The sequence below is a fragment of the Rhopilema esculentum genome, chromosome 6 (genome assembly GCF_057945365.1).
Source record: "Rhopilema esculentum isolate cy_ngs chromosome 6, ASM5794536v1, whole genome shotgun sequence".
Classification (NCBI taxonomy): Eukaryota; Metazoa; Cnidaria; class Scyphozoa; order Rhizostomeae; family Rhizostomatidae; genus Rhopilema; species Rhopilema esculentum.
In genome coordinates, this window is record NC_142820.1 from 4,962,093 (window position 1) to 4,974,412 (window position 12,320).

General features: G+C 37.0%; 2 protein-coding genes across 2 annotated transcripts; one reads left to right on the forward strand and one right to left on the reverse strand.

The window, feature by feature from the left end:
• The first annotated feature begins 437 nt into the window (after nucleotides 1-437).
• On the forward strand, nucleotides 438-5,903 carry LOC148960095 (uncharacterized). The gene has a single exon (XM_089108890.1). The coding sequence runs from the start codon at nucleotides 438-440 to the stop codon at nucleotides 5,901-5,903; it is 5,466 nt and encodes a 1,821-aa protein (XP_088965016.1).
• Nucleotides 5,904-7,595: 1,692 nt separating this feature from the next.
• Nucleotides 7,596-12,073, reverse strand: LOC135686262 (acyltransferase PGAP2). The gene is made up of 6 exons (XM_065202462.2): nucleotides 11,903-12,073; nucleotides 10,460-10,715; nucleotides 9,530-9,636; nucleotides 8,979-9,087; nucleotides 8,119-8,274; nucleotides 7,596-7,747 (listed from the first exon to the last, which is right to left on the reverse strand). The coding sequence occupies exons 1-5, from the start codon at nucleotides 12,071-12,073 to the stop codon at nucleotides 8,126-8,128; spliced, it is 792 nt and encodes a 263-aa protein (XP_065058534.1). The 3' UTR covers nucleotides 7,596-7,747; nucleotides 8,119-8,125.
• Nucleotides 12,074-12,320: the final 247 nt, after the last annotated feature.

Below are 12,320 nucleotides of genomic sequence, written 5' to 3' on the forward strand. Positions count from 1 at the left end.
TGGGGGCTTACTCAAAGGTGGGAGCTTATTCGAGGACTTGCGGTACTAATTTTTGGGCTACAATCAGTGGTGTTGAATTTGTTTAGTTGGTCACCCTATGTACAAGCGCCTACGTAAGGGCCTTCTTATTTTTTCTGTATAAGGTGTTATTTTAAAAGTTGTTAAAGAGAGTTGTCGCCTGAAATCATCGCGAACGAACGCATTATCACAACGAAACGCTGTATTTCATTTATTCATTCACAAATCATCACAGTCTAAAATGTAACTGTTTGTTTTATTATCATCGTCTTCTGGCAATCTTTTAGTCATTATAGCTGGACTTAATATTTACAATTGTCGTAAATGTTGGAAACTAAGGACGCAGGACCTTCCGTGTATCCTTACAAGGATGCTCAGCCAACTACCCAACATTTTGGTGCCGTGACTCGGGAGCTGTAATGTCTGAAAAAGAAACATTAAAGAAGAAAATTCAGGCACGAAACGGTCATCGCCTGGTTGTTCGCAAAAATGTCGCGAAGGCCCGAGAGCTGTTGCCTCCGCGCGGTCAAAATCTTCCACCGGAACAACAATCGAAACTCGAATCAATCAAAAACACACTGGAACGAAAACGATTGATTATCACGACACTAGATACAGAAATTGAGGATCTTTTGGAAGAAGTCGATATCGAGAAAGAAATAGTAGATCGTAGCGATTTGGAAGAAGAAACGGAAGACATAATATGTCAAATAGATCTAGTTAGCAGAAAGGACACGATCGCCCCGCAACATGAACTTAATCGCAGCTTCGAATCACAAGGTTTTGCCACAGCAGGAAAAGTGAAGCTACCAAAATTACCTTTAACGGTGTTTAATGGAGACCCGACAGAATGGCCATCATTTTGGGATAGTTTTTCCTCAACAATTGATGAATCTCAAGGCTTGGCTCCTATCGACAAATTCAAATACTTACAGAAATCGCTGCTTGGCGAAGCCGCTAAAACGATATCAGGTCTTCCACTCACAAGTGAAAATTATCAAATAGCTCTAGACTTATTGCGAAAACGATATGGAAATCGTCAAATAATTATTTCAAAACATATTGAAGCCTTAATGGATTTACAAAGGACTGAAAACGGAGCGGATTTAAAGAAATTGCGTCAAATGTACGACAAAGTTGAAAGCACTGTTCGCAGCTTAAATGGAATTGGTGTATCTGCAGAAAGCTACGGAACTATCTTGACGCCTATCATAATGTCAAAAATACCGGTAGAGTTAAGACTTCTTATCTCGAGGAAACTATCGGATGAATGGGATTTAGAAGGACTATTATTAGCGTTCGGTGAAGAAATTTCACTTCGAGAAAAGTGCGCTTATGCACCTATTGGTAGTGCTACCAATACAAAAACAGTTGGATCAAAACCATCCTTTCAGCAATCCACAGCAGCTACACTGCTAATCAACAACGAGAAACGAGAAAGGAGTGTAAACGGCGGAATACCATCTTGTTTATTTTGCGGGCAGAAACATTTTTCTTCGAGCTGCACAACGGTTTCGAATCCTGACGCGCGGAAGCAGACATTACGCGAGAAACGGAGATGCTTTGTTTGTTTACGTGGTGGACATGTTAGCAGATTTTGCAGAAGCAATACTAGATGTTTCAAATGCCAAGGAAAGCACCATGTTGCAATTTGTGGCTCAAAAGCTGGCAGTTCCGCAAGTTTTGCAAAAGCAAGAGAAACAGCGTACAAGGAAACCGTCGCCGCGCCTCAGTCACCGCCCACACAACCATCGGTAAGTACTTTACTAGCGTCTCGCAATAACACCACAAATACCGCTGTCTTATTACAAACTGCAAGAGCTAAAGTAAGAAGAGTAGACAGTAACACAGAAGAATGCGTTGTAAGACTTATTTTAGACTCTTGCTCCCAGAAATCGTATATTTCACGCAGGCTAAGGGATAAGTTACAGTTGCCCACCATAAGCACAGAAAAGGTAATCATTAAAGAATTCGGTAACGTTAGTGGGACATTAAAAACGTGCGATTCAATCCAAATTGCTATCGAAGGAGCAGATAACCTAACTGTGTTTATTAATGCTTTTGTGGTAGACAATATTTGTAGCCCGGTTGCTAATCAAGCCATAGACGTAGCCAAACTGAAATATCCCCACATAAAAGATTTGCCTTTAGCTGATAAAGGTAGCGGCATGGATGAATTTGAAATTGACATATTGATTGGGGCGGACTACATTTGGCAGTTCATGTTAGATCACGTAGTACGGGGGGAGCATGGTTATGGCCCCGTAGCTACACTTACCAGATTCGGGTATGTACTTAACGGTCCCGTAGAAATACCGTCAACAAATGAACACTCATCGAACATTATCATTTCACATGTCCTTAAAACTGACAATATTGTCGTTGATAGCGATAAACATTTGATAAACGAACTTCACAAATTCTGGGATATCGAATCTATGGGTATCAAGTCTAATGAGCAAGAACTAACTTGTAGCGAAAATCCATTAGAGGGAAAAATTCATTTTAATCAAAAACTCGGAAAGTATGAGATTTCGCTCCCATTCAAGGAAGATCATCCTGTAATTGCAGACAATTATCAAGTAGCACGTAAACGTCTCGAAAGCCTGTTAAAACGCTTAAATTCAAAACCCGATGTTTTGCATCAATACAACGAAGTAATTTCTGAACAACTAAATTCCGGTGTTGTAGAAAAGGTAGAGGATACGGAGTTATGCTCGGCTCCTGTTGGATCTGTGTATTATAATCCTCACAGGGAAGTAGTTCGAGAAGAGCGGCAAACCACAAAACTTCGAGTCGTTTACGACGCAAGCTCTAAACAAAACGGCGAAGTAAGTTTAAACGATTGCTTAGAACCAGGCCCAAATCTGGTACCTCTCATTTTTGATGTACTTTTGAGACTCAGAGCTAAACGAATAGCGTTAATTGGTGACTTAGAAAAGGCATTTTTGAATATCATTATACAAGAAAACGACAGGAATTTTCTCCGATTCTTGTGGTACGATAACGTTTTTGAAAAAGATCCTGAGCTTGCAACATTGAGGTTTTCACGTTTAGTTTTTGGACTTACGAGTTCGCCGTATGTTCTTAATGCTACTGTACGTCACCACCTTGAAAACTATCGACAGTCAGATAACGAATTTGTGCAAACCGTCGAAAAATCTCTATATATCGACGATTTTGCGTTTTCATTAGATACTGAGGAGGAAAGTTTCGAACTTTATCGTAAACTCAAACTTTGTTTTGCTTCTGGAGGGTTTAATATGAGGAAATGGGCCTCTAACAGTGATTCGCTTATTGAACGCATTGAACTAGCTGAAAATATGCATAGTAAAACCGCAAATTCGAAGGAAAGTAATGTCATTTTCGACGATGATGAAACCTTCACAAAATCGATCTCTAATACAGTATGCAATGGTACCGAATCTAAAATCCTAGGAATGCCTTGGAACAGAAATAACGACAAATTTGTGTTTGACTTTTTGGAGTTTATCGAAGCCGCTAGCAGTAATGTTGAAGTAACCAAGCGCAATATTTTAAGAACTACCGCGCGGTTCTTTGATCCGCTCGGAGTACTTTCGCCGGTAATTCTTCCGCTTAAAATGATATTTCAGCAATTGTGCAAATTGAAAACAGCCTGGGATGAAAAACTCCCTGACGACATTTGCAATAATTGGCTCAAAATCGTAAACAACATTGCAAACACAACACTAATTGAATTTCCACGAAGCCTAATGGGAGATATTATCAGTAATGACGCTATTTCGATTCAACTACACGGCTTTTCTGATGCAAGTCAATATGCATATGGGGCTTGTGTATACCTTCGCGTCGAATCATCATCTAAACTAGTAATAAGCCGATTAATTTGTGCGAAAACCAAAGTAGCACCTATGAAAGGTGAAACAATACCGCGACTTGAACTAATGGCCGCAGTAACACTTTCGCGTCTTATAAAGTCAGTCCACAATGCCTTGATTAGCACAATTAACTTAGAATCAATCTTTTGTTGGACAGATTCACAGGTTGTCCTTCACTGGGTTTTAGGTAACAAAGAACACAAACAAGTATTTGTAAGAAATCGAGTGCATGAAATTTGCGATTTAACCGAAAAGAAAAATTGGCGATATTGTCCAACGTCTAACAATCCAGCTGATATCGCTTCAAGAGGCATTGATTGTTCTAAAATGCAATCAAACGAGTTATGGTGGAACGGGCCACAGTTTTTGGAAAACGACTCGGAATTTTGGCCTGTAAATGAAATCGCGCCCTCGCAGCAAATCGAAATTAATACAAACGTTGTCGTAACTGAAAATAACGATCAGCTAAATCTGAACAAAATCATTCCATGCGTAAATTACAGTAGCTTCATTCGCTTAATACGGGTAACTGCGCTCGTATTGAAATTCGTGGCAATTTTAAAAGGAAAGGTTAAAAATTTACAAACAGACATAAGTGACGACTTTTTGTCCAAAGTCAACGAAGCGAAAATCATGTGGCACTTAGAAGTGCAAAAGGTCTTTGATCTATCTGGAAATGATAAAGAAATTAGAAACAACCTCGGATGTTTTGTCGACAAAGAAGGAATAATCAGAGTAGGGGGTAGACTTCAAAATGCATCGATTTCATATAACAGTAAACACCCCGTATTATTGCCACGTCAGCATCATTTTACAAAATTGGTTATCTGGCATAGCCATTTATCAGTCAAACACAATGGAGTCAATGAAACACTCGCGGAAGTACGATCCAATTACTGGATTACGAAAGGTCGTCAGATTGTAAAATCCTTAACTGCGAAATGTTCCAGATGTAAAGCTATACATGGAAAACCATACGAAACACCAAATGCGCCACCGTTACCTGCATATCGCGTATCAGAAGATGCAGCATTTACCAACGTTGCAGTCGATTTTGCAGGTCCTTTATATGTAAAGGATATCTACACCAAAACTGATCGTATGAATAAATGCTACATTGCATTATTCAGTTGTGCAAATACGCGAGCAATACACCTTGAGTTAGTTCCAGATCTTTTCGCAGAAACATTCATTCGCGCGCTTAAACGTTTTACAGCTCGGAGAGGACTAAGTAAACTTATCGTTTCAGACAATGGAAAAACATTTCTGGATAAAAACGTTCAAATGTATGCGCAAAATATGAACATTCGATGGAAATTCAACGTTCCTACTGCCAGCTGGTGGGGCGGCTGGTGGGAAATATGCGTAAAATTAACGAAAAAATGTCTCAGAAAAACGCTGGGAAACGCAAAGCTTTCGTACGAAGAACTGGAAACAGCATTGATCGAAACTGAAGGAATCATAAATTCTAGACCCTTAACATACGTTGGTGAAGAGATATCGGAACCACCATTAACGCCGTCGTGTCTTGTCATCGGAAGACGAATCCTCGATCAGTCGGAATCACTATCGTTGTCCTCGGATAAAACTTCATTAACAAAACGCGCTCGTTATTTAGAATTAATCATTGAACATTTTCGCCAAAGGTTCAAAAAGGAATATATTCCATCGTTACACGAACGACATCGTTGTTTGAAAAACCCGAAACGCGTAATACAAGTCGGAGACATCGTACACATTTTCAGAGATAAGGTTCCCAAACATACATGGGCGATGGGAAAAGTCGTTAAACTTCTAACTGGAAGAGACGGACTAGTTAGAGCTGCAGAAATCAAAACATTAGATAAGTCGCGACGAGTCATCTATATCAAAAGACCGATACAACGTTTATACCCACTTGAAGTTAATGCTAACGAAGAAAACTCAACTGAAATTGAACACCTTAATGGTCAAAAAGAACATGAACCATCGATTACTATGGTACGGGATGAAGACATTCGAGAACACATAGCAAACATTATTTAAATAACAACTAACGTACATTTTTTTGTAAATAGATTATTCCAAGATCGACTTCGTCAATCGGGGGGAGTGTGTTGAATTTGTTTAGTTGGTCACCCTATGTACAAGCGCCTACGTAAGGGCCTTCTTATTTTTTCTGTATAAGGTGTTATTTTAAAAGTTGTTAAAGAGAGTTGTCGCCTGAAATCATCGCGAACGAACGCATTATCACAACGAAACGCTGTATTTCATTTATTCATTCACAAATCATCACAGTCTAAAATGTAACTGTTTGTTTTATTATCATCGTCTTCTGGCAATCTTTTAGTCATTATAGCTGGACTTAATATTTACAATTGTCGTAAATGTTGGAAACTAAGGACGCAGGACCTTCCGTGTATCCTTACAAGGATGCTCAGCCAACTACCCAACAAGTGGCGTAGCGTGACCTTCTCGCTGCATTTTACCGACAGAAATTATTTTGTTACATTTAGTATAAAATCATTGTATTAAAAATGCAATTCTACCGACGAGTTATCTTAAGTTGGGGGTGTGATATTGCTTAATAAATCAGTTAATAAATAACCCCCCACCCCACGCTATGACCCTGGCTACAATTGTGCCATTTTAAAAAGTCGAAGTAAAGTGTATCTACTAACTGAATTTGACTTGTTTTTATACATAAAAAGTGATTTTTGTCGAAATAATTCTGCCTTTCTCACCTCCTTTTCCCAGTCAATAGACAATGATTGAAATGCCCAGTGTTTTCATGGGAGGGGCTAAGAAGGCTAAGAAGGTTTTTACCTAGTTTATTAACTGAAAAAAGGGCAGAACGTTTTGAAGTTTAGATTTCAATTTCATAAAATTTGTTCACATTCCTAAAGAATTCAATTCCATCATCGAGTTCAACTTGCTATAATCACTTTGTTATACCACGTGATTTATCCAATGTACAGAATCCTCAGTTTATGGCTCTTTATAAGGTACTACGTTTCAATTTATTATTACCGTTGCCATTCCGCCGTTGTTGTGTACTTACTATTTATGCTATTTTACCCAACTACCCCGCTTGCACAAATAGCAAAAAATGGTTTTTCTGAAAAGAATAGGCCCCTTTATAGTTATTTTTCCCTGCCTTCTTCTAGGAGCCCCAACGCCCCTGCATTCCAGTTTATCAGATTATAATTTGGTGATGATCAGTTGCAAGTTTTTGAAAGTTTCTGAGACGAGTATAGACTGAAGAAGGCAAGGTTTCTTAAATTTTTGGAGCAAGCAGGATTGAGGTCCAAACAAGGTATACATTTCACTGATATGATAGCTATTACTATATCATTATAATATTTTATTACATATGCTAGTTTCTAATGAAAGTTCTACACAACGTAATCTTACGACTCCCAATCTTCACTCTCAGGACGGGCAGCAAGAAGGACAAAGCCACATCAAGTAGAAGCCCACCCTTAGAATTTCGTTACCGTTCAATCAAACTTCCAAGGATGCAACGGGAATTAGATTTTCGTCCGGGGGGGGGGGGCAAACTATAACGTTCCCTACAAATTCCACTGTAAAAAATGCTTTGTGAGGGCCTATAGACCACCCCAACCCCTCCCCCAGCACCGAGCCCCTGCTTCTTTCAGGGTCAACATGCTTGGGCGGGACAGGAGCTCAAACTCAAGATAAAACACTTGCAAACGTTAGCAAAAAAATCAACACGGATGGATGTCCTATGGCGCATTTAAGTATTTGGTCTCTTTAAGAAAATACTATCTTGTGCCTTCAAAAGTATGAATACTCAACTCGCTAGATTTTTGCAAAGTTTTTTATGAAAGTTATCTTCAATTTAATGCGTCTTCAAAACACCATCTAATCTGCAAAACGAACATTCAATGATAAGATTTTTTGCTTTTATTAATACACGAAGCTACATAGATTCATAGAAATTATCAGAACTGCACAAACTGCGTAAAATTATATTCTGAAAAGCAGATCAAAGCTGCGTCAAAAACTGTATAAAATCAATATTATTCAAAGGAGAGATAGGGGTGACTAAGTTCGACTTTGACAATTGTCTTTAAAGACTATTTGCAGGGGTTGTAAATCTAACAAAAGAACAACAAACAGCAAAGAGTTTGCCACTAAAGATCAAAAATAAGAATTAATGACTGAACTGTCCCTACATGCTACATACATTTACTGCTACACCCATTTATTTTCACATGAATATTTACAGTACACTTACTTTGTAGTCATCTGTATTTCTCCGATGTGCTGTCCACTACATTAAACAGAGGACCAACTGTGATATAGGAGTCTTCAAAATCCAAAATTCCAGTAACATGGAACCCAATGTTGATAATGACAACAATATATTCACACAATGCAAACAAGCTGTACACTAGGGAAAAAGTTGACAAAATATGATCATATATTGAGCTGGATATATATACTCAGCTGACAACGACACAAAAACAAACAAAACATATGCAGAACTGGAAAAAGGTGCTTTACTAAGTATCAGGGTAGGAACACGATCAAGAAATTGTAGATTTTGAGTTTTTACTGTGAAGCAAAATTTAACATTGAAAGTGGGTGCGCAATGGGTGTGCAAATCAGATAGCATTTATAAATGATTCTACCACAATGAATGGCTAGTTGTGTATTACTACAAATAGAAGCGTCAGAATCGAAAAACAAAGTTAGAAATTCTTTGAAACTTGGAGAGACTGAAACTGAAAAATATAGAACACAACAACAAACACAGTTTTGACAGAACTATTTGGAAAGTTGCAAAATCTGCTTCTATCAGTGGTCAGATGACAAAGATGCCTTTTTACTTTGAGAACACTTTAACTTTTCATCTCGAGATGTTTTACATGATCATTCAGAGGCAAAATCTGGTTCAGATTCTATCCTGATCCTATTGAGATCTCCAATATCATTGTTCATGCTTATTTTTTCTCAAAGGCAGGAAATGCATAGTAATTTCTTAAAATAAGAACCTTAAGCTGATATAACAGATAAACTTTTGATTGAGAAATGTTACAAAGATGAATAAAATCTGGGGAAGAAATAATTTAGGGAAATCAATGAAATCCAAACCTCCAGGCTCGCAGTAGCCATTGTGTCTGAAGTAGAAGTAGACAGACAGGCCAAAGAAAAATATATACATAACCAAAAGTCGCAACTTCAGTTGATATGAATAGTATAGCTGCAAATCAGAAAGGAATAAAGTAATAAACATTTTTTTAAGTAATGAACATCAATGAGTTAAAAGAATTGAATCTATGCACAGCAATAAATTAATAACCATTTGATACAAAACATAATTGGACAGTAAATTTTAGTTGACACTTTCCAGAACAGCAAATTTGTAATAATGCTCATTTGGTAACAAACTCTTTGTTAATTAAACTCTTTGTTGAATAATTTAAGTATATATCAACTGCACCAAAAAAACTGCTAAACAATTACTAGCAATTACCAGCTTTACTAGCAATAAAAAGCTGCTAAACAATTACAAAATCTGCCTGTAAACACTTGAAAAAGGGTACATGAAAATACAAAACAAGACAAAATTCTAGTTACAATATGATGATTTTTCAAAACAAATGAACTAGCCATCAATGATTGAAAATAAGTGTGAAACCAACCTTGTCACTTTTTTCTGTGCCAGCTAAAGTTTTCATTAGAAAACTGGTTATCACCATATAGCTCATTGAAAATACAATGAAACTAATAAAAGCAGCTTCATGAACTTCTACAACAAGAAGCAAAAATATGATCAATGAATTTTCATATGTCTGTTTCAATATCTCTCTATGGTTCTACAAATCCTTTAGATTTATGGAAATGTGTTTGGATTTTTAAAGCAGGTATCTAACCAGGGTGGAAATTTTATACCCATATTTTATAAGGAGACTTTGATTTATGTGCCAACCCATAATCTAAGAGTGAAAGCTGTTGACTGGCAGCATGGAGTAAGGTGAGCAAAAACCGGAGTAAGGTGAGGGATTGAATTGCACTTTGAAATAATCTACTGTAATTAAGTGACAGCAAGCACTAGAAAAATTTGGTAACAGTCTACAGAATTTAACATTTGTTATGAAAGAAACATTAATTCAAAATTTGTGATTCTATCTTTGGTACCCCCATTGAATCCAGGTACTACTGGAAATGCCAAACAAGTAATGCTGAGTAACTCATCTATTGTTTGCTGTTCTGAAAACAGAACAAGGCAGTATTAGAATTTGAAAACTAGTACAGCAGTATCACAATGGGATGGGATACAATGGAGTAGAATTCAAGGGCACAGCATCTCCTGTGTCTCAACCAGCTGGCTTTGGTGCACTTACATTACTGTCAGCATTCCAAAGGTCTTTGTGACACAAAGCAAAGGTATATGGGCATTGATAGTTTGCACACATACATATTAAAGAAAAAGTGGCTCTAGGCTAGTAATGTTAGTACAACTAGATGCTGCCACTGCCATGGTTCAAATGCTACTCTTAAAAAACCACAAAAAGCAGCATCTCCTCACAAGTTGAAAGGTTGAATTAGGATAATAGATAAGAAAAACTTACCAAAGTTTTCTGTAGATGAGACGTAGGACAATACCAATAATGAAAAGATTTCCAATAAATTGAGAAAAAAATTCAGCACAGCTAAACTGAAAAACCAACTTTTCTTTCCAATTGATAGCTGGGTGTAAAAATACATATAAATTGCTGCAACCATATACCTCCCAAACGAATGAAGAGCTATTCCTATTCTCCAAATATACCGCTCAGGGGTGTAATCTCCAATCGCAGCACTCAGAGAGGGCAAATAATTTGGTACCTGTGTGAAGAGAACAGCATCAATATTTTAAAGAACTGTATAAAGAATTTCATAACATTGGTCTGAGCAGCCATGTTATGGCAGCAAATTTCTAACTGCAGTTTTTAAAATTGCATGTTATTCACACATTTTGGCTTCTTTGAAGTAGTATCCTAATGTTTTGCTGTTCACATTTATTTTCCATGATTTCTCAAAGATCTCTAGGCAACCTCTTGAATTGATATTTGAATTTACTATTTGTTTTGCTATGTTTAACCATGAGAGATTTGCCAAGTCTGTATTTATTGGATTATTTTTAAAAAATTCAAAGAAATTTTTTGATGGCATCCATTCAAAAGCTCTATTCAGCCCCCATTTCCTTTGAGCCCCCCAATCAATTAAGACCAGACCCCCTTACCAAGCAAAACTATACATTTTTATAACAAAAACTGCATACGGGCATTTTATAACATTTTACTTTGAATTATCAATAAGCCTCCCTCTCTAATAAGCTCCCTCTGAAAAATAAATACTGATCAACAGGAGGTCCCTCAATTATGGAGATCCCTCAATAATTTTCTGTTTGACAATGCCTCACCTAGGGCATAGCTAGTGGGGGTGTAGGGGGGTGTGACATCCACCCCCTAATTCTTCATGAATTTTTCATTAAATCTTAAGTTGGTGTCACAAAGTCCTTCGTTTGTTGGTAAAGTCTTCTATTGTTATGGCAGGTGAAAAATGCAGGTCATGTAGGTTAAAAAAGGGCAGGCTGAATTGTGCAGGTCAAATTAGTTGCCATAATTAGTTGCCATAGGCCTTAGTTTCTTGACTTTTTGCAAATATATTAGAAATAGTGCAGATCTTTGGTAGAGAATACTAATAATAATTATATTCATCATAATTGCAAAAGCTAGTCTCAACAGTGTAATTTTTGCCAGGTCCTGTTGTCAAACTTTACACATTCCTTTGAATTTATTCCAACATTATTCTATGTTTAAGTTGGACATAAAAATATCCAGGTGGCAGAGGTGATGCCAATTATTGCATGTTAAAAGTGAAACCCCCCTTGATAATGTCACTGTTGTTAAATTTAACCATATGCAGTCCTTATAGCTACCAATACCATACCAGTATCTTTACGAGAATGCGCTGATGAAGTGATTAAAATGTACATTGTTTAGGTTTCCAAAAAAATTGCGACGCTTTACCTTGCAATGTGTACTTGTTACTTCATCCCAATGAAGAAGAAAGGACACAAACACGCAAGAAAAAAGCGATGCACATGGAAAAAAAAGAACTATCTTCGCTAATGAAGAGAATTTGACACGAATAACATCGTTCATGCTTGTATCGACTCTCCTAAAATTCATCGTCGCCATTTTGATTTCGAATTGTAAGCGAGGCTATTCAAACACAGCAACGAGTTGAAAATCAAATATCAAAATTATGTTTTGTAAGTCATTTTTCTAATTGATAAACATGATATTTATCAGCACAAAAGCATCATTAACATTTCCTTCATATTTTGCATGTATATGACAATATTTATTATATATTGACTGAAAAAATAGCACATTCAGAATTATATTTGTTTTTTTCTGTCTTGTTTAAACACAACTTGCTGAA

Excerpts from the sequence above, each read along its gene's own strand:
- LOC148960095 (XM_089108890.1), top strand. The coding sequence starts at position 438 with ATGTCTGAAAAAGAAACATTAAAGAAGAAAATTCAGGCACGAAACGGT.
- LOC135686262 (XM_065202462.2), bottom strand. The coding sequence starts at position 12,073 with ATGGCGACGATGAATTTTAGGAGAGTCGATACAAGCATGAACGATGTT. Across the intron at positions 9,637-10,459 it reads CTCATCTACAGAAAACTTTG|AAGTTCATGAAGCTGCTTTT; the intron begins GTAAGTTTTTCT and ends TTCTTGTTGTAG. Across the intron at positions 8,275-8,978 it reads TGGCTACTGCGAGCCTGGAG|TGTACAGCTTGTTTGCATTG; the intron begins GTTTGGATTTCA and ends CTTTTTCCCTAG.